At 53.4% G+C, this 20,917-nt stretch overlaps 2 protein-coding genes across 3 annotated transcripts in view; both read left to right on the forward strand.

Moving 5' to 3' along the window:
* The window catches only part of LOC101632692 (NKG2D ligand 1-like), a 7,347-nt gene extending 387 nt beyond the window's left edge, over positions 1-6,960 (forward strand). Inside the window, exons 2-5 of the mRNA XM_012720506.1 lie at positions 4,133-4,390; positions 4,567-4,839; positions 5,429-5,546; positions 6,230-6,960. Coding sequence (XP_012575960.1) covers positions 4,162-4,390; positions 4,567-4,839; positions 5,429-5,538 — 612 coding nt within the window. The 5' untranslated portion in view covers positions 4,133-4,161 and the 3' untranslated portion in view covers positions 5,539-5,546; positions 6,230-6,960. The remainder of the gene's footprint in view (positions 1-4,132; positions 4,391-4,566; positions 4,840-5,428; positions 5,547-6,229) is intronic.
* A 4,430-nt stretch (positions 6,961-11,390) lies between these two features.
* Positions 11,391-16,053, forward strand: LOC101632920 (NKG2D ligand 1-like). 2 transcript variants are annotated; one of them, XM_012720406.1, is made up of 6 exons: positions 11,391-11,545; positions 13,358-13,612; positions 13,774-14,043; positions 14,302-14,450; positions 14,640-14,770; positions 15,815-16,053. In XM_012720406.1, exons 1-5 carry the CDS (start codon positions 11,449-11,451, stop codon positions 14,715-14,717), a joined length of 849 nt encoding a protein of 282 aa, XP_012575860.1. In that variant the 5' UTR covers positions 11,391-11,448; the 3' UTR covers positions 14,718-14,770; positions 15,815-16,053. The 2 variants fall into 2 exon arrangements, with proteins under 2 accessions (XP_012575860.1, XP_012575864.1); XM_012720410.1 differs by lacking the exon at positions 14,302-14,450.
* Positions 16,054-20,917: the final 4,864 nt, after the last annotated feature.

The following is a 20,917-nucleotide window of genomic DNA, read 5'->3' on the forward strand; positions in this document are numbered from 1 at the left end:
CGCCCGGGCCGACCCCCCGCGGGCCCCGGTCCCCTCCCTACCCGCTGCCGCGGCCCCTCCTCTCTGTGTAGGGGGACTTCCAAGGCCTGGAGTAGCTGCTGGGGCTAGGGGTATTTCTCCACGGCGGGGGTTGGGGGTGAAGTGGGGAACATCTCCAAAAAATAACAGGAGGGTGCTGCGGCCTTGACCATGGGAGAAGAGCTGGATGGGGGGAGGTTCTCCCGAACTCTGCAACCGCCCCTCAGCAAGTGGATCCTAACCCCATACCTCACTGGGACTTGGTATGGACTCGGGTGTTCCCGCAAAGATGGGGTCCCGCCCCCAAAACATCCAGATAATCTGGATATCGCCCCCAGCACTTCCTCTCCCAGAGCTGCACCCCTCCCCTCCCCTCCCCCTCCCCACATGCTACTCTCTATCCCGCCTCCAGCCCCAGCCTCCAGGGTCTTCCCTGGTCTGGAAGTCACTTAGACCCCAGGAGGCCCCCACTGTACCCCGGCCCAGGACACACCTAGGAGGAGCTCTGGGCCCAGAGTAGGGGGAGGGTGGGGCAATTTCCCAGAAGGACACCCCCCTCCACCCTTTGGCCCCGGGACCAGTATCCTGTCCGAGACTCTTTGTCCATCACGGATTATTGGGGGGCAGAATAGGCAGGGTGTCAAGGTGGGAGTGGAGTCTGCGAGGGGAGATTCCTAGAAAAGAGGGGAAAAGCAAAATGATGTAAAAATAAACTTTTGGAATAATTAAAAAAAAAAAAGTAAAGAGGGGAAAAGGGGAGCGGGAGCCCGGAAGACACGGGAATGGGAGTTGGGTGCAAGTCTTCCTGCTCTGCCTTCAGCAGAGGTTTATTTTATACATTTTAAGCAGGCGGAGGGATGACATTTGCATATGAAATGGGCTGAGATCATGATCACCCTTTTTTAAAGAATAGTCTGGGGTCCTATTGACCTTTAGTTGAGATTATAACATTTAAAATCAATCTATCCAGGTTAAAACAAGTAATAGATTTGTAACTGGGTGGTCCCTAGGAGAAGGGAAGTTCCAGGTTCCCTGCCCCACCCTGAAGGAGGGTGGAACTGAGCAGAGAAAAAGGAGAGAGAAGAAGAGAGGGAAGAAAGATGGAGAAAGAGACCTAAGGAAGCCACATGGAGCAGCAAACATGTGATGAAGAAACCGGGCTTGTTTCCTGACCCTGGACTGGCTAAGGCAGGTGTGGGTGAGAGACCTGTAGGGAGGTGACCATGGCAGTGTTTATATTGATTTTGATTTTGCTCTTTTCCTCCCAGATTTGTCTGGCCATTTCTGACCCTTTTCCATGGGTCCCGGCCAGAAGGTGCTTTAGTCTTGTGGCAGGCTTTCAGGCCTTGCCTTGGGCCAATCCCTTTTGGGTTGACTTTTGCCCACGAGGGGATGGGTAACTTCAGGTGTTTGATTTAGAAGTTACATTCTTTGTGTTCCATATTGTATATTCACTGTATTAAAGTCACTTTTCATTAAAGCTTTATATGTTTTGTCTTGTTGCGGCGGATGGCAGAACCCACTTAGAGCAGGCAGGTTTTGGGGCTTCAGGGGTGCCTCTCTCTGAATTGAGGTGCCCTATAACAGATTCACAAAGTTTAAGACTAATATTACTGTGCTTACCACAGTGAAGATTAACCAAAGTAAAGTTCCTTAAACCTTATATATTACTTAATGGCTTTCATTTTCATTGAGATATCCTAAGAGGTAAAGTAAATTGAGGGCAGGAAAAGGAAATTTTTTGTAAATCAAATTATGGTAAAGTTCTTTGAAAGTTTAAGTGAATTTTCTTGAAGTCTAGACAGTAGAAAACTTAATTGGCCCTGAAGAGGAGGCTTGGGTGAATTTCCTTATCTAAGGACTAGATAGTAGAATTCTGAAAACTTAGTTAGAAAGCTTAAGAGAAATCTTGAAGTTTAGGTAGTAGAAAATCTGATTTGCTCTGAATAGGTGTCTTGGGCGAATTTCCATATCTAAAGACTAAATAGCAGGAAGTTTGAGTGGATCTTTAGAAAATGAATAGAAGGTCACCTGGGATAGTACAGTGATGAGATTTGGGTTTTCCTCCAGCCAGTAAAAGAGTGTATTCCAGTACTTACTGCCTCAATATTGACTTTGTTATAATAGCCAATTGCTTTTATTAATCAGCCAATTGTAAAATCACTTTTGACTTCAAGAGGAATTCCTTGCCCTGGTGCAGTGCTTGCTTGTCTGGGCCAGGTAGCACCTTATGAGGCTAAGGCAATCCAGTTGTAAACTGAAGGTGGCTCAGAATATTTTTGTTGGGAATGACCAAAGAGTCACTGACAAGAACTGAATTAGGGCGGTAAAGAATTGAGCCTTGCATCCAAGCTTGATAAGGTGGTAATAAATTTGTAACAGGTAATAAATTTGTACTAGTAGGAGTCCATGAAACCTGTACCTGTTACAAATTGACCTTGCATCCAGGATGGGACTAGCTGAAGGTGATAACCAACTGGGCCTCACATCAAGGACACAGCGATGACTCACCCCTTTGAAATCTGAGCTCAGGACCTATATTGGAGACCCTTCCCCCTAATTGAGTTGGCCCTAGCTGCGGACCCCACTCTAGGGGCTCTGTTCAGCTGCTGTCTGGGAGCAATAAACTGCTTGCTTAGCCTTTCTGCCTCCCGCCTTTCTGTCTTTCGGCCAGTCATAGAAGTTGGGACAAAACAATTTTGATATTATGATTATACAGAAAAGGAAGGTCATAACATAAGTTATTTTACAGGACACCAAATCTGTTATAGGACAGGTCCTTCTTGTTCTCCATCCTGCTTCCTTCTTATAGAAGCCCCAAACCTGCCTGCTCTCCGCCAGCGTCAAGACAAAACATATAAAACTTTAATGAAAAGGGACTTTAATACAGTACGGATATACAGTACGGAACACAAAGAATATAACTTCTAAATCAAACACCTGAAGTGACCCATCCCCTCGTGGGCAAAAGTCAACTCAAAAGGGATTGGCCCAAAGCAAGGCCTGAAAGCCGCCACAAGCCTAAAGCACCTTCTGGCCAGGACCCATGGAAAAGGGTCAGAAATGGCCGGACAAGTCTGGGAGGAAAAGAGCAACATCAAAATCAATAGAAACACTGCCATGGTCGCCTCCCTGCAGGTCTCTCGCCCACATCTGCCTTAGCCAGTCCAGGGTCAGAAAACAAGCCCGGTTTCCTCATCACATGCTTGCTGCTCCATGTGGCTTCCTCAGGTCCTTCTTGTTCTCCATCCTGCTTCCTTCTTTTTTCTTTTTTCCTCTCCTCATTCCTTCTCTTCTCTCCTTTTCTCTCCTCAGCTCCACCCTCCTGGGTAGGGCAGGGAACCTGGAACTTCCCCTTTTCCTAGGGACCACCCTGTTACAGTTAGCGTGGAAAGTCTGATTTTTCAGAGCATTTCCTCTCCATTTGGAATATGTCTGTCAACAGAAGTTGCATAGCTTGTGTCAGTATCCATTCTCATTCTCAGGAGTCAGCATCAGGAGGGTACAGAGAGGGGCTGACCACACCCTTTCTGTGTGAAGGTGTGCTGTCTGCTGTCAGGGGCCCTCAGTGTGCTCGGCAGCTACTCCTCCCTTCACCTCCTTGCAAAGCAGAGGCCTCAGGGTGGGCCCTGCCCCGAGATTCCTCTACAGGTGGCCTGGGCAGCAGGCCCTGCTGGGATGGGCCTTGGGGTGTCACCACTGCCCCCTTTCTATGGAGGGTTCCTTGCTCCTGAGCCCGGTGGGAGCTGCAGGTGTGAGCTGAGCTGGGTGTTTGGTGTGTCTGGTGTCTGGTCTGGGCCTGCTGGTGTGGGGCTTATTTGTCCCTGGGGCCTGCTCCTGTCAGTGCCAGTCACTTCTGTCCTGAGCTCTGGGGCTGTCTGACTTCACCACAGACACTTACTGAGTGCTGAGGCAGCTATTCCCATCCCAGCCATCTACCCACCTTCCCCCCAAGGCCCAAGGCCTCATCTCCACCACCTCTGGTCCGTTTCCAGGGGCTTTTTCAAGCCGTGACCCTCAACCCTTCAGAGAACACTCTGTGTCTCAGATTTGGGGGAGGCTGTGTGAGGTCCTCTTCTTTCAGTCGCACCCTCACCTGGGTTTTCCTTCTCAGATGTGCATTCCCTTGGCATTAACATCAACATGACTTCTAAGACGCAGCCACAGTATGATACTAAAGTTCAAGTGGACGTGGATGGAAAGCCCTGTTTCTCCTATCACTGCCAGAGTGACCAGGTCACACCCTTCTGTGCTTGGGGGATGAAGGTGGATGCTCTACTCAGGGAGCATCTGAGGAAAATTCTGGAAGGCCTGACAGGAGAGTTCAGAAAGAAGCTTCTTGACTCTGAACCAAAGGATGCCCCAGGCAGCCGTGAGTGTGAAAGGCCCAAGGCTGAGCTGGCCTGGGTGAGGGAGCCATCCAGTCTCAGAAACAATGGCGGGTCCCAGCAGCCAGGGAGGACGGGAGGGCAGAGCAGACAGGGAGGCAAGGGACCTGGTGGGGGTCCTGGGGTGGGGGGCAGAGACTGAGCCCTTGTCCCGGGGCAGAGCCCCCGTCCCTGCAGGCCATGATGGTGATCCACAGGGAGGCCAGTGGACTCAGCCACGGATCCTGTCAGTTTGTCATCAATGGACGTGTCTCCCTGCGTTTCAACATGGTGAACAGAACCTGGACTGTGGGCGATTCTGGAGACGGGAGGATGTTGCAGAAGTGGGAGGAGGATAGAGACATGGAGGACTTTCTCTGGATGATGTCCTGTGAGGAATGCCAATGGTGGCTTAATAATGTTACAGCCCACTGTGCCATGCTGTGGATGACAGGTAACTGGGGGTGGGGTAGGGAGTGGTGGTGTGATTTTTAGATGAGTGAGTGAGTGTGTGTGTGTGTGTGTGTGTGTGTTTGCGTGCATGTTGGGACGTGTACCCCGCATCTGAGTTCTCCGGAGACAGTGATTAGGACAGGTGGGCTCTCCTCCTTCCCGGCCCCTTGCACCTGCCGACACCTTCCTCTCTGCACCTTTGTTCACTGCATGCAGTGTTTCCTGACTCTGAACATGGGCATCTTTCTGTTTCTTCCACTGCTTTCTCCTCAGCACCTCTTTTCTCCTCTCACCTGTCTGCATCTGGAGAGCATTAATTCTGCCTCCGTGTCAGCCCTGAGAGGACTCTGTCACCCTCCTGTGGTCCCGGCTCTCTGTCCTACAGGAGACACTGGTTAGTGAGCTCTTAGCTCACCCTCAGCTCTGTGCCCCTGGGGGTCTAGACTCTGTCTATATGTTCAGGACCTGCTAGAGGCTGACAGAGCAAAGGACATTTTTGCATTTTAGTGCACGTGGGGTAGGAGAGGCTGGGGTAATTCCTCTCCCTTATGGGGTCAGGACCAGGGTTTCGCTATGATTTTCCATTTCAGCATCACCGATCCCGACATCAGGCACGGGGGAATCCACGGGTACCCTGGGGAAGCCTGAATCTATCACTGCGATCATCCTCGCCTGCCTTCTCCTATCATATGCATTGTAATACAGAAGGTACCATGTGCAGCATGAGAGGGGTGGGAGGGGGTGTCTCGTGTGAGCAGGGCATGGACTCCCCAGTCAGGGCCCTCCTTCCCCGGACCTATCCATGGTGGACATGAGCCAGGTGAGAAGGGCTCGTCATTGGTGCAAGAACTTGGACAAGCACAGCCCTGACTGTGGAGCCCCCTTGCAGTGAAGCCAGTGGGGGTCCTGGCCCAGCCCTGTGCTGTCCCCTGGCAGTCTCCCACAGACACAGACCCCCAGCCAGTGCCCCTGCCTGGAGTGCTGGGGTCCAGGAGCATGGGCTGTGCTGGTGGGGGGACGCTGACAGCCGGGCTGGATGGGACCCAGGGTGTGTGGGACCCTCAGAGCCCGTGTGCAGCCCCAGTGTGGAGAGGCCGAGCCCGGGAAGAGGCTCTTAGCTGCAGCCCCCGGGCAGGAGGGACCCGCAGCCAGGCCGCCGCCCCAGGGCTCCAGTCTGACCCCAGTGGCAGGAGCAGCAGGTCAGTGGGCCTGAGCCCTGAGCCCCTCAGCCTGGGCTGACTCTGCTGTGGAGGGAGGGGGAGCCCCCACAGGCTGGGCCCAGGGAGAGGGGCTGGGGTGGGGTGACTGGGGAGGGCAGACCCAGGAGAAGGGACAGGGATTCCCTCAGCTACTGATTAAGGGTACAAACAGGGGTTTCTTTTCTGATGCAGATAAGCTGTATGGAGGAGCGCCTGAAATGTGTGAATTTCTGGGCGCTGCTCCTTCTTGGCTGCCTTTCTGGCTCCAGCTGCTTGTCCTGACTCAGGAGCTTTAGTCCTTGCAGGAACTGCAGATCCTTCTGAGAGGGGTGAGAGCCTTTCCGTTTTGCTGATTATCCAAGGCTACACCCCTCCTCCGGCCTGCAAGAGGACACCTTCTGCTGCTGATTTAGGGGTCTCTGCACTTGAATTTCTGGGCACTGCCACTAAAGGGCCTCCGCCAGGTGCTGGTCCTGACTCCTGGTGCTTCACTGTTCATCAACTGCAGACACCTGCTGAGAGGGTGAAACCCGGAAGCTCAGGGCCTTTGTGGTCAGGAGAAAACCCAGAGCTGCACCATACCCCCCAACCCCTCATGACCCCTCATAACCCCCCTCCCCATCTGGCTACCTTCTCCTGGTGCTGATTTGGGCGTCTCTGCACTTGAATTTCTCAGTACTTGAACAACACTTTTCAAAGGGGAGTTATTTATTCACCTTTCCCTCTACTGTGACAATCACACACGTCTGCCTTACCTTCCTCTGACAAATGAAGGCTCCGGTCAAACAGTACAACCTACAGAACCTCAGGGATCCTTTCTGTGGGGGTGGGGAGATCTTTTGATGGGACCCAATGTTTTCGGTACTGGTTTTTCCCCCCAAGGTAGCATATTTTTTAATTTCCTTTATTATATATTGTGTATACTATGGAAGAACATCTATAGCATTAATGTCTGCATTAATGTCTTTTTTTTAAATAAATAATAGTTTATTATTACATCATTTTGTGCCTTTTTCCATCTCAGTTGTAATGCCCGGGGGCTTCCCATCACCTAATCACCCATGTGCCATCACCGTAGTCCAGTGCATTTCCTTCCCCACGCTGTTTTTGACCCCATTCCCCACTCCACCCCCATAAATTGTCTCTGGTATATAACTGTTCATCATTATTATTATTATTTTCTCATGTGGTCCGTTATACTCCTGCTATGAGTGAAACCTGTCGGAGGCTTTGTCCCTGATCACAGATTATTGGGGGGCAGAACAGGCAGGGTCTCAAGGTGGAAACAGCATCAGCGAGTGGAGATTCCTAGAAAAAAGGGGAAAAAGGGAGTGGGCTCGAGGAAGACACGGGAATGGGCCAAAATATGAATACAAATCAAGGCATCCATGGCTGTTACTGTCTTTTACCTCTGGGTGGTTAATTATAAATGGCACCTATATAAATTCAAATTTTGTGCCTCCCTGCTGGCGCAGGGGTTAAAGACAGCACCATGAAGCTCTCTGCAGCCACGGCAGCAGGAGTTTGATCCCCAGCCAGGAGGTGACCCACAGGGCACAGCAGACCACTTCTTTCCTGCCTGCTGCTCCCCTCAGCAGTGTATTTCAGTCAATCTGACTGTTCTGTGCCCCACTCTGTCTCTGGTGAATCCTCTCACCTTCTGCATCTCTGGCCTGTACCCGAGTTCTTGGATGAATAAATGAATACATCTTGGAAAAAATTTGTTTTTGAGATTGTGGTCTACAATTTTGGTAAATAAGAACAAGTTCAAAATGTAATGGTTTAATCTGAAGCACGGATGCTAAGGTTATAGTGTCAGTAAATTGATATTTTATTCTGTGTTCAACTGTGCTACCTAGTGCCAGCCTCAGTTTCCCTCCGCTAATTAAAAGGAACAATTTGAGGAAGAGGAAAGTACTTTGTCGGAAAACTGAGGGGAGTAGCACACTCCTGTCTGAAAGACCAGGAGTCCTGCTCTTTGGCAGAGGGCAGGGGTATTTATGCAAAAGGCGTCCAAAAGAAAAATACTGGAGATGAGCAAGGGTCTGCACAGGGGCCTGGCTCCTTTCTCCGCAGGAGTAAGGGGTCTTGGGGGACTGGGAGGGCTGGCCACCAGCTCTGGCTTGTTAACCCCGTGTTCAGTGTCCACATTATCTTCTTAGGAGTGTCCTTTCCTTTCCTCAGGCTGCAAGAAGAGAACTTGTTAAACAAACAAGCTTGTTAGGATTCTTATTTGGTTGGGTAGGAAAAGAGACCTGTCCCTGCATCACTGCTAGAGACTGCTTTATTAAACACTTGCACCCTAAAAAATTGTGGCCCAGGAGGCCTCCTGGTCATGGTAAAAACAAAACATGGCACAGCAAAGCCTGGAACTGGGCTCCTCCCTAACTCACCTGCACTCCACCCTTCATGGGGTCCAGGCAATGCAAGTCCTGTCTTATGGTTCTGCGGTACATTTGGAGAGCAGGTAGCTACTCCATGCTTTGCCTCTGTCCTCAGCCTGTCCCAGCCAGTTATTCAGGGCACATGTCTATGGAACCTGGTAGATGATTTCACCAGACCTGTATGTAACTCCCCCCACCCATCTGTTTTTGTTAATCTCTTACCTCCCACACTTCTCCAGCACTGAGTTGACAATCCCTGTTCACAATCAGGCTTTTTAGTAAACAGACACAGGCTTGTGTCCTGTCAACCTTGCACACCCTGGGAGTGTGGATCATCCATGAAACAGCAGGAAGCCATCAATGAGAACACCCCCCAGTCTCAATTTGACTTTAAGATGAAATCACTCATGTACAAGAGGGGAGCGTTGTTGCTGGGTCCCCTCCACTTGGCAACAACAACAGAACTTCCTTCGATGAAAATTTAGGAACAAATGGCATTAAGCTTCGGCTTCCTTGGTTCTGTCCTGCCCCCTCCTCCTGATTAACTGGCCCCATCTGTATACCTGGGGAACACGGACAATTGGTTTGTTACATCCCTGGTAAAATTCTCAGTACTCCTGGGGTGACAGTGGCATTGATGTCAGAAAAGAACAGAGAACTGGAAGGAGACATCACAAGGTTAAAACCTGACTCATTCAAGGAGGTGTGGTTACTCACAAAACCATTAATCCCGTGGGAAAAATCAGGGCCATTAGCGCCTTATCACAAAGCAGAAGGCCCAAGCGGGTATCATGCACCAGGCTGCTGGTGTCAGAAGCACAGACCTGAGGGTAAAGTTACAGAGATGGGGCCATTGTGAATTTCCGGTCCCTTTAGGACTCCACATAGATATCCTAAGTCCACAAGGAGTGGACCGAAAAGAGAAAGAGAAAAAGGCTATGTCAGGGCAGTCTTTGCACCAGCATGGCGCAGCAGCCCTCTGCCCACCTAAGTGAGAAGCCCTGAGGTGCTTCTTCCCCACACCCTCTCTCCCTCTGCAGGGCAGCAGCCTATTGCCTGCCCTCACCTGCACCTGCCTGCCAGGACTTCTCTGCACTGACCTCCCCCAGCCGAGGCCGCTCACCTAAGGCTGCCTGCCTGCCTGCAAACATGCAGGCCTCTCAGCAAGCCTGTCCCTTCGGGGGCAGCTCTTCCTGCCTGCTTGTGTCTATGCAAGTGTCCTTTTCCCTAATAAACATGCTCTTTAAATATAACCACCATCTCTGTCTCGTGGAGAAACTCACCTGGGAACTCACCCTGTGCAGATGAAAGGAGAGAACTTTGAGCTCTGGTGAGACCTTTCCGGGAGTGAACCCAAGGACATCCCTCCCTCCTCCCATCCATAACCCCCAACATGACATCAGCATCAGACTCTGCTGATTGCTGAGAAGATCCCTGTAGGCAAAGTCAAGCTCCATGACTCCTGCGGCCTAGCCTGCTGGGCCCTGGAGTCAGGGTACACCGCATCGCTCACCTCCCAGCACTCCCGGATCAACACTCAGGAGCCAGCTATTCTGAGGTTTCCTGCCTGTCCGACTCCCAGAGGGCCATCTGTTATAAGCCCTGTACAGAGACATTTCTCCTGGTACAGAACGTGGCTGTGGGCACATGGGAAGGCCCAGTTAGGCCTTTCTCACAGAGATGACAGCTCTGGAGGGGATGAGGAGGGGAAGCAGAGCCAACCTCCTGGGACATTCTCTAACCACAGGTCTTGTCGTGGGGCACGGCCTTCTTAAAGTAGCCACCTAAAAGCCTCACCCCATCTTGAAGCTCACCCACCCTCTGGGGCGCATTCCCCATAGCAGCCCTCTGTTACTTGGGGCAGTAATTCCTCCCCCACTTCACCCTCTAGCTCCCTTCACCTCGGTTTTCCTCTTCCCCCTTCCTGGTCCTTCTCTTTCCCTTCATTTTTCACTCCCAGAATTGGTCCTACATGTAGGAAGGAGGAGGGAAAGTGCATATTCAGTTATAAGTTAACAGGTCACGGAGATGTAACATGTAATATTGATGGAGGAAGGAGCAGCAAGCAGGCTTCACATGATTGACTCACACAGGGTGTTGGGGGTGAAGGGGTTAGCACAGCTGTGGACCCAGCTACAGAAACCAAGAGCCTCAGGCGCCAATGCCTAGATGACAAAGCTTAAGATACAGGCAGGTAGCGCACTGCTGTAGGGGTGCCCATCACAGACCCTCAGGGAGAGATAGAGATGTGGACATGGAGCCCATAGTGGGGTCTCCTCTCCCTTTCAGGTTCTGTTCAAAGTCTACAAGCCCAGGCTCACAAGGAGTGAGCCGCTCCCAGGGAGAGGCTGTCTCTATCAGGGCCCTCTCTGCACCAGCACCAGGCAGCCCTCTGCCCACCTGTGCCTATGCAGGTGCTTCTGCCCACCTGTGCCTATGCAGGTGCTTCTGCCCACCCGCTCTCGCCCTCTGCGGGGCAGCAGCGTCCTGCCTGCCCGTGACCTGTACCATGCCGGGACTCCTCTGCACTGACCTCCCTCAGGGGAGGCTGCTCTCCTAGGACCGCCAGCCCGCGCAACCGGGCGGGCGGCTCTCAGCAAACCTGCCCCTTCCCTGGCAGCTCTTCCTGCTCGCTTGTGTCTAGGCAAGTGTCTTTTCCTCTCTTGTCTCTTTCCAATAAATTGACTCTTTAAATATAACTGAGTCTCAAAAAAAAAAAACAAAACAAAACTGAGTCTCTGTCTCCTGGAGAATCTCGCCATGCGCCGCTGAAAGGGGAGCTCTGGAGAAACCTTTCCCAGAGTGAACCCAAGGACCCGTGACTCCCAAAAATGACTCCAACTCTGTTTCCTTCCGGTACTTTCATGGACTTGCAGACTTCGTGGGGGGGTGGGGTGGGAGGGGCGGGTGATGATTGGTTGCTGGCATCACGTGAGCCAACATCATCTAGCTAGCCGAGCTCACCGGCTCCGGCGTGATTCATTCACCAGTCACACCTCCGTGAAGCTGGGTCCATTCGGAGGTGTTATGGCTGGCACCGCGGGCGCCTTGGTCAGGCTGCTCGGCCTTCTGTGGCTGTGGCGCTGCGCCCTGGCACTGGCCACCCCTGGGGCGTCCCACCTCAGTGAGTATCTGAGGGGCGGGGCACTCGAGGGGTTGGGCGAGGGTAGAGTGGGGGCTGGAGGGGCGCTGAAGACTTGGAGTCTGCACTAGGGCCACAAGGCGGGTGACCGGTGTCAGCGACCCGGCTGGGGCACGCGCATCCTCCCGCGGCCGCTGCGCCCAGGCGCGCGCTCTCCTCCGGTTTCCCACTCTGCGCGGCGGCCGCTGCGCCCAGGCGCGCGCTCTCCTCCGGTTTCCCACTCTGCGCGGCGGCCGCTGCGCCCAGGCGCGCGCTCTCCGCGGGTCCCTCCGCGGGTTCCTCTCTGCGCGTTGGGCTCCGCAGCGCTGTCCGCCCTCGGCGGGCCCCACAGCCGAGTCGCCAGTATCAGGGGCCACTGGACAGCTCGCGGACTCTAGGCCCGAGGGGCAGGACTTGGAAGGGGCGTTCTCTGGGTCCCGACCCGGTCTGCGCCGCCCGCTTTTCTGTAGCGAGGGCATCTCCGCCTCCTGGGTGTGGGGGCAGGTGGTTTTCTTTTCTTTTTTTTTTTTTTCTGTCTGGGGTGGGGTGGGGGAAGGACGACGTACCAAAAAAAAACCCAAACAAACAAGCAAACAAAAACTGACAAGGAAGACTAGGAGGGGGAAGAGAGGAGAGAGGGACGATGGCAAGTTCTGCTGAAGCAGGCAGTCCACCACTCAGTAGGTGGGAGCCCAGCCCTGCCCCTTGGGACATGGTCTGATCTGGGGTGTTCCCGCGAAGTTGGGATCCTGACCCCCAAACACCATATAATCTAGATATCCCCACGGCCATTTCCTCTCCAAAGCTCTACTCCATCTCCTTCCCCACACCCCTTTATGCTGCCTTCTCTCCTTCCTCCAGCCCCGGCCTCCAATCCCTTCCCTGGTCTTGAAGTCCCCTGGTCCTGCCCCAGGAGGCCATCACTGTGCCCTGGCCCAGGACACACCCAGGAGGAGCTCTGGGCCCAGAGTAGGGGGATGGGAGGCAGGAGGCAATTTCCCAGATCCCTCCCTGGGGTGAGGTGTGGAAGGACACCCCACTTCTACCCTTTGGCCCAGGGACCAGTGACCATTTTCAGGGAGACAGCTCACCTGAGGCTACAGAGGGGGCTGACCCCACTACTCCTCTGTGAAGGTGTGATGTCTGCTGTCTGATGCCCTCAGTGTGCTCAGCAGCTAACCATCCCCTCCAACTCCCCCCCAGCCCCTTCCCCCCCAAGCAGAGGCCCCAGGACCCTTCCAAAGACCAGGGACCAGATCTGGCTCTTCCTAGTGGCTGGCCTCAGGGTGGGTCCTGGCCTGAGATTCCTCCACAGGCAGCCTGGCTTCTGGTGGGAGTGACTCTGCTGGGGTGGGGCCTGGGGTCTCACCACTGTCCCCTCTTACTATGGAGGATTCCTTGCCCCTGGGCCCTGCGGGATCTGCATAAAGCTGCAGGTAGGAGCTGAGCTGGGTGCTGGGTGTGTCTGGTGTCAGGTCTGTAACTTCTCCTGGGGCTTATTTGTCCCTGGAGCCTGCTCCTGCCAGGGCCAGTCACCTCAGTCCTGAGCTCTGGGCCTGTCTGACTTCACCAGAGACACTTATTGAATGCTGAGGCCTTTGGACTCTCTCTTCCCCTCTCCCACTCCCAGCCCATAGCTCCCCTGCCCCCCAACCCCCGATGGCCCTCATCTCTACCAGCTGTGGTGCTTTTCCAGGGGCTGTTTAAATGCTGTGACCCTCACTCCCTGTATGTTTCAGAATGAGGGAGGCTCTGTGTGGGTGTGGGTGTGGTTCTTCCTTCAGCCTGACCCTCACCTGGGATTTTCTTTCTCAGATGCGCATTCTCTTAGCTTTAACATCACTGTGACTCCTAAGATGCAGCTATGGTGTAAGGCTGAAGTTCAAGTGGACAGAGAGCCCTGTTTCACCTATGACTGCCAGAGCAAGCAGGTCATGCCTGTCTGTGTTCAGGGGAAGAAGGTGGAGGATTCACTCATGAAGGAACTAGGAAAAATTCTGGAAGACTTGACAGGAGAGTTCAAAAAGAAGTTTCTTGACTCTGAAGCAAAGGATGTCCGAGGCAGCAGTGGTGAGTGTGGGTGGGGCTGGGTGAGGGAGCCATGGTGTCTCAGTCACAATGGTGGGTCCCAGCAGCCAGGGAGGACGGGAGGGCAGAGCAGACAGGGAGGCAAGGGACCTGGTGGGGGTCCTGGGGTGGGGGGCAGAGACTGAGCCCTTGTCCCGGGGCAGAGCCCCCGTCCCTGCAGGCCATGATGGTGATCCAGGAGGAGGCCAGTGGACTCAGCCGCGGATCGTGGCAGTTTGTCATCAATGGACGTGTCTCCCTGCATTTCAACATGGTGGACAGAACCTGGACTGTGGGCGATCCTGGAGACGCGTGGATGTTGCAGAAGTGGGAGGACAAATACTTGAATAAGTTTCTCTCGATGATGTCCAATGGAGACTGCAAGACGTGGTTTAATAATGTTATAGCCAACTGGGCCGTTCCGGCAACGACAGGTAACTGGGGGTGGGGTAGGGAGGAGAGGTGGGGTTCTTAGATGAGTGAGTGTGTGTGTGTGTAGCATGTTGGGTAGTGCAATGCTCACCTGAGTTCTTCTCAGGAGACAGTGGTTAGGACTGTCTCTGTCAGGTGTTCACTGTTAGGTGTTCTCTCCTTTTTCCTGGTCGCTGTCATCTGTCCCGTCACTTTCTGTCACCTCTTCCTCTCCATGGGCTGTTTGCTGACTCTGAGCATGGGCATCTTTCTGTTTCCAGACCTTTCTTCCACTGCTCTCGCCTTGGCATCTCTTTTCTCCTCTCACCTGTCTGTATCTGGAAAGCAAAAGTTCCACCTTAGCGTCAGCCCTGAGAGGACTCTGTCACCTTCCTGTGGTCGCTGCTCTTCTGTCCCACAGGAGACACTGGTTAGTGAGTTCTCGCTCCCCCTCAGCTCTGTGCCCCTGGGACGGGGCATCTCCTCTGTCCCTACACCCAGGACCTGCTGTAGCAGCTGCCTGAGGGAAGAAAATATCTGCATTTTGGGGTATCAGGGTGGAAGAGGCTGGGGAAATTGTTCTCACTTATGATGTCTGGACTTTGATGTTCCATTTCAGCACTGCCAAGTCCGACCCCATGCTCAGTCCCCGGCACAGGGGGGTCCACAGGTATCCTGCCTGAATTCATCATTGTGATTGCCTTCGTCTGCCTCGCCTGCCTCATCATATGCTTTATAATAATATGAAAGGTACTGTGTGCAGGATGAGAGGGGTGGGACTGGGTGGCCGATGTGGGCAGATGTGGAACCCCCAGTCTGTTTGCTCCCCTCCCTGGACCCGCACATGGTGGACATGAGCCAGGTGAGAAGGGCTCTTGTCACTGGAGCAAGCCCTGAGCGCTGAGCACCCCTGCTGTGCAGTCAGGTAGGAGAGGCTGCCCAGGTTTCGGGCCTTGGGGTTTTGAGGGTGTAGGATTCCCTCCTCACCTGGGTCAGATGTCTAGTCAGGAGGGGCCCCTGGTGGGTGGTGGGGCTAGCAGGAACACATGTCCTGCTTGTACAAGGCTTTGTGGGGCCACCCAACAGGGTCATGGGGGTCCCGGTGTGATGTGTCAAGGAGAAGGAGGCTCCATGGGGTTGCTCAAAGCAGATAGCTGGGTCAGATCCCTTGAAAAGGGGAGGAGTTTTCACAGACAGTGTGGAGTTCTGGCCGCAGCCCGCAGATGGCAGCTTGGATGGTTCAGGTGGAGGGCGGTACACTAGAGATGGCCCAGTGGGAGGTCAGAGGGCCCTAACTCTGAGCACCCCTGGGGGTCCTGGCCCAGCCCTGTGCTGTCCCCTGGCAGTCTCCCACAGACACAGACCCCCAGCCAGTGCCCCTGCCTGGAGTGCTGGGGTCCAGGAGCATGGGCTGTGCTGGTGGGGGGACGCTGACAGCCGGGCTGGATGGGACCCAGGGTGTGTGGGACCCTCAGAGCCCGTGTGCAGCCCCAGTGTGGAGAGGCCGAGCCCGGGAAGAGGCTCTTAGCTGCAGCCCCCGGGCAGGAGGGACCCGCAGCCAGGCTGCCGCCCCAGGGCTCCAGTCTGACCCCAGTGGCAGGAGCAGCAGGTCAGTGGGCCTGAGCCCTGAGCCCCTCAGCCTGGGCTGACTCTGCTGTGGAGGGAGGGGGAGCCCCCACAGGCTGGGCCCAGGGAGAGGGGCTGGGGTGGGGTGACTGGGGAGAGCAGACCCAGGAGAAGGGACAGGGATTCCCTCAGCGACTGGCACAAACAGGGGTTTCTTTTCTGATGCAGACAAGCTGTATGGAGTGCCTGAGAGTGTGGATTTCTGGGTGCTGCTCCTTCTGTGCCTCCAGACGTCCAGGTGCTGGTCGCCCAGGAGCTTCAGTCCCTGTAGCGTCTGGGGACACCTGCCGAGAGGGCTGGCCTCAGCCCAGCACTTTCAGGTTGGAGATATCCAGCACTGCATCCTGCCTGCTGAGTCCCCTGCTCTGGGGGTGATTTGGATGCCTCTGGCCTATGGACTTCCCACTACTTTTCTTTCTTTCTTTTTTTTTTAAAATATAATAGTTTATTTTTACTGCATTTTGTACATTTGTTTTTTTATCTCAATTGTAATCCCTGTGGGTTTCCCATCTCCGAGTCACCCCTCGTCTGACTACTTTTCAAAGCGAGGTCATTTCACTTCTCCTTTACTGTGACAGTCAGACACATCTCGGCATCGTCGACCTTCCTCTGACAGATGATATGTTGGGTGAAACCTGGGGTGACCTTCAGCACCTCCTGCCCACCGGACTAGATGGCTGGAATTCCGTTCACCTGGTGACTCAACTCATAGACCAGCTATGCAGGGCGGCTCCTTATCAGGGGGACTCCTGTCCAGAAGTGAGGGTGCAGGTATTTTAAATTTCACAGATGCACAGGATATATTTTGTATTTTATATTTGTATTATATCTCTGGGAGCTTTTCTACCTATTAGTATCTCACATTTTCTCCCATAACTTCAGAAAACTTCAAAGGTCCTCATGTATTTGTCGCAGCTCTTTATGAATGGACAAGTTAGTGAAAGGTTGGTGCATGGAAAAGAAACATAGTGGGAGAGCATTTGGTATTAAGATAAGCAGAGTTTGTTTGCACTCTCGGGCGAGGTTCAGGGACTCAAAGAGGGAGTCCAAGAAGGGAAGGGTTTTTATGCTCATCAGTGAGAGTGAAGAGTTGTTTTTTGGAGTTTAGTTCCGGGTGTTGTTTGTGCAGTTACTGCTGATTCGTATGTAGGATCTTCCAGCCATTGCCCACACCCAGTTCCAGGTACCTATGGGCATAGATACTGAAGTCTTGGTTCCTGGGCCCTGAGGCCTAAAAGTTAGGAAGAAGGTACAGGTAGTTAGTTCAGAAAAGGGTGCCTCAGCCCCCAGTCCGGATGACCCAGGATTATTTATCAGTCTCAGTAAGGAACAATTGATGGGAGTTAGCGGGCCCCCAGCCCCATTAAAAATGCAGTGTTTAGCAAGGAGCTTCCATATGACCCAGCAATTCCACTCCTAAGTATCTACCCAAAAGACACAAAAACACCAATTCAAAGAGATACCTGCCTGCACCCCCATGTTTATTGCTGCTTTATTTATAATTTGAAAGACACGGAAACAGCCCAAAGGCCCAAAAGTGGATGACTGGATTAAAGAGATGTGGTACATATACACAATGGAATATTATTCAGCAACCAAAAAAAACCCACATGCTTTTTGCAGCAACATGGATGGAGCTGGAGAAGATCATGCTTAGTGAAATAGCCAGAAAGAAAAGGAAAAACACCAGATGGTTTCACTCATAGCAGGAGTATAATGGACCAGGCAAGAAAGTAATAATAATAATAATAATGGACAGTGATATACCAGAGACAATTTATGGGGGTGCAGTGGGGAATGGGGTCAAAAACAGTGGGGGATGGGGAATGCACTGGACTATGGTGATGGCACACGGTGATTTGGTGATAGGAAGCCCACGGGGATGACAACTGCGATAAAAAAATGCACAAAATGATGTAAACATAAACTATTATTTATTGGAAAAAAAAATTGCAGTGTTTAGAACACCAGCACAACACAGTGCTGAAGCATGGGGCCAAAGCTGGATTTGGAAGGCAGGCCAGGTAATCTGGCAACTCAGCCCAGAGACCCAAAGGCCCAGCCAGTGTCCTTCCTAGTTACCTTGCTTTTCTTCACCTTTGGTCTGGATGTTGAATTCTTTATTTGCTGTAGAGAAGAACCCAGAGCACCATCCTGGGGGCCCAAGAACCCTCAAAACCCCAACTTAAAACATGATCTGATAAACACTATGGTTCAATCTTCCCAGATAACTGGAATTTCCTTGGGAGCTGGGCTGAGGAATGTCCTCATGTGGGGATCCCTTCTTGGAGAACCAATGTGGACACCAGTCTCGACCCTGTGGCTGAAACCTGCCTCCCGCCCCCAGTTCATCAGGTGATCGGCCCAGCTGTCCAGTGGGGAGCCCTAGTGTCTCCCTGTCCTGCCCTTATGAGGCAGAGAGTGTAGCAGGGGAGAGAGAGAGGAAGGTTGGGGTGTGACCCCTGAGTCTCCCAGGAGCTGGAGCCCTTTCTATTAATGAGCCAAATGGGTGAGGCTTTCCCGCTGTACATTCTCCATCCAGGCAGGCCCAGCCCCTGTTGACCACACACCCCTGACCATGTGTGTGGGTGGGGGGATGGGGGAGGCCTGTCTCAGGTATAGGGACTAGCTCTACAGGACAGGGATGTAGGGTCGCAGCAAATTGAATGAGCAGGTATAATGGAGATGAGAAGGTTCTAGTCCACTCACTGGAGCCTCTACCCAGGCAGGGCCTTTCTGGGTGGGTTAAAGATGAAACAAATCCAGGCTAGACCTTGCTGGGTCCATGTGAGCGGGTGAGGGCGGGGAACCCATGCCCAGGAGTGGGGGCAGGAGCCTGGGCAGAGTCCCTGGGAGGAGGCTCCTGGCTGACTCAGCCGGTGAGGCTGGTGCTGTGGACCCGTGACTGGGAGAACAGGAGGAGGCAGAGGGAGACCTGGCAACCAGGGGTGGGGGAGGGCCGTGTGGACATAGGGCATCCTTGGCTCACCTCAGTGCCAACCCCCAGAACCCACTCATCAAACCAGGTGAGGTGGGGTGTTTCTATCCGCGCAGATGGAGACAGGCATCTGGCGCGCACCGGTTCCTTACACTCTCCAAGCGTGACTTTCCACATCTGTGCAGTAGGAAACGGCACTGGAGGGAAAGAAGCCACCAGCAGGCCCCGCAAGGGACCTGAGCAGGGACGCTGAGGCTGGTCCCAGTCCCTCGTCCAGGGGCAGCTGCCTTCCCTGAGGTCCAGGCCAGGGTCCCCAGCAGGGGTAGGCCATGCACTGCAGACCAGAGCGTGGCCGCGTGTGTGCTCATCTTCCTCTCCTCTGTCTCTGGGTCACTTGACAGGTGGAAATGGGGCCACAGAGCAGGGTACACAGGCCAGCCCGGGGCTTCCCAGACTCGGGGTGATGGAGCTACAGTCCTGCCAAGTGGCCTGAAATATGCATTTTAAGTCATTCCAAAGTTGTTTTGTTTGTCATGAAAATCTCTAATGTTCAGTTTACATTTTATAGACACTACAAAAAAGGGTAGATTTTGCAGAGATCCACTTTCTGTTTTCTCTAAAATTACTTAGACTTACTGATTTTGGAATAAAACAATATCCAAGCTTTTCAGTTTTGACCCACTCCACTATCTCTTCGTCCTTTTCGGCTCATCAGGCTTAAAAGCAGAACAGCAGGCGGCTTTCCTGCCCATGGGGTCTGCACAGGCATCTCTTTCTTTCTTTTTTTCCTTTCCTTAATAAACGTGGCAAGTGCAGATGTAAAAACCAACAAACAAGGGCCGGCCCTGGTGGCACTGCGGGTTGGCACGCTGCACTGCAAGGCTAAGCCACGCCTCGGCCGCTTCAGCGAGAGTTAGATCCCCGCCCTGGAGGTGACCCACATGGCGCAACAGACCTCTCCTGCCTCAGCGGCTGCTCCCCTCAGCAGTGTGCTTTGTAGATCTGCCTTTTCTGCCCGCACTCTTTCTGATGAATCTCTCCCGCCCCTGCACCTCTGGCCTGTACCCCATTTCTGTATGCATATATAAACACAATCTTAAAAACAAACAGAACACACACAGATCAGTGAAATGTGGGTGGGCCACCCCCGGAGATTTCAAGAAGTCAGGTCCCCGAAATCCACTCTGGCTGGGACAGGCAGGAGCTCCCCAGAGCGTGACCGCGTCTGTGGTCATCTTCCAGGAGGTGCCCCCGGGCTAGTGTGGGTTCCCATGCCCAGGGGGTCCCCACTGGACAGTGTGGGTCACACACCTAGTCATGGTGTCTGTCAGGGCAACGTCCTCGGCGTCGGGGGCGGAAGGTGTGAGAGAGTCTGACAGGAGACGCCTCCCAGCCCGGCGTGGCGGGAAGGGGCAGAGCCCCGGCCCCCAGGATGTTCCCACTGTCAGTCACAGGCACAGAACCTCAGTCGCTACTCCTGTATCTGTTACTTATCAGAAAATAATGTTTGTTGTGGAGAAAAATTGATATGAAGCCACCATAAGAATAATAGTCCCCTGACGAAGCCCTAACGCGGAGGGAGACCATAGTTAATATTCTTTTATATTCGTTCTAAACACCACACAGTCAACTTGCTGTATTACGAACACCACACAGTCAACGTCTTCTGTCCCTTAATCAAAGTTGGTCTGAAGGCTGCAGGCCTGACCCACCGTTCAGTCAGAGAACTAAACCCAGTGTTTGCAAACGCAGACACCAGCCTGCAGGGGGCAGCAGAGACCGTCGCGCCCTCCCGGCCGGCGCCCCTGCAAACAGAAAGGGCACCCCAGGTCCTCTCAACACTTTGGTTCTTGAAGGTTGATGGCATTAGGATAGAATCTCCTAGAAAACTTGTTAGTATAGGACAATCAGCTACTGTTCGCCCAAGTCAGCAACCTGCAGCCTTCAGAAGGAAGGAATCTGAAGCCAGAGTGGCGTTGAGAAAAGTGGGGGACCAGGAAGGGATGGAGGCAGAGGGAGGCCGAGGTTGTGGCACAGAGGGAATGGATGATGATGCAGGACACCAGGGAGAAGCCACTCCTGGGGGTTCTGGGCAGGCTGAGGCTGAGCCCCAGTTCTGTGTTTGCTGTTCCTGGCGGTAGCTGCAGTGGAGGAAACAGAGTTTATCTTCCTGCTTCTGCGTCTGCTACCACAGAAGAGCCAGAAACGTGCCTGTTCAGTTTGTGGCCTGTGGGTGGAATGAACACGACAGCGTGTGAGCCCGACATGTCTGGGCTGGGTCACCCCTTCCCCCCAAGTTTAGGGGTCCTGAGAGGGACCCCTTAGGGAGGGAT

Source organism: Condylura cristata, unplaced genomic scaffold (assembly GCF_000260355.1).
Source record: "Condylura cristata isolate star-nosed mole 26May11 unplaced genomic scaffold, ConCri1.0 scaffold00001, whole genome shotgun sequence".
In the NCBI taxonomy this organism is placed as follows: Eukaryota; Metazoa; Chordata; class Mammalia; order Eulipotyphla; family Talpidae; genus Condylura; species Condylura cristata.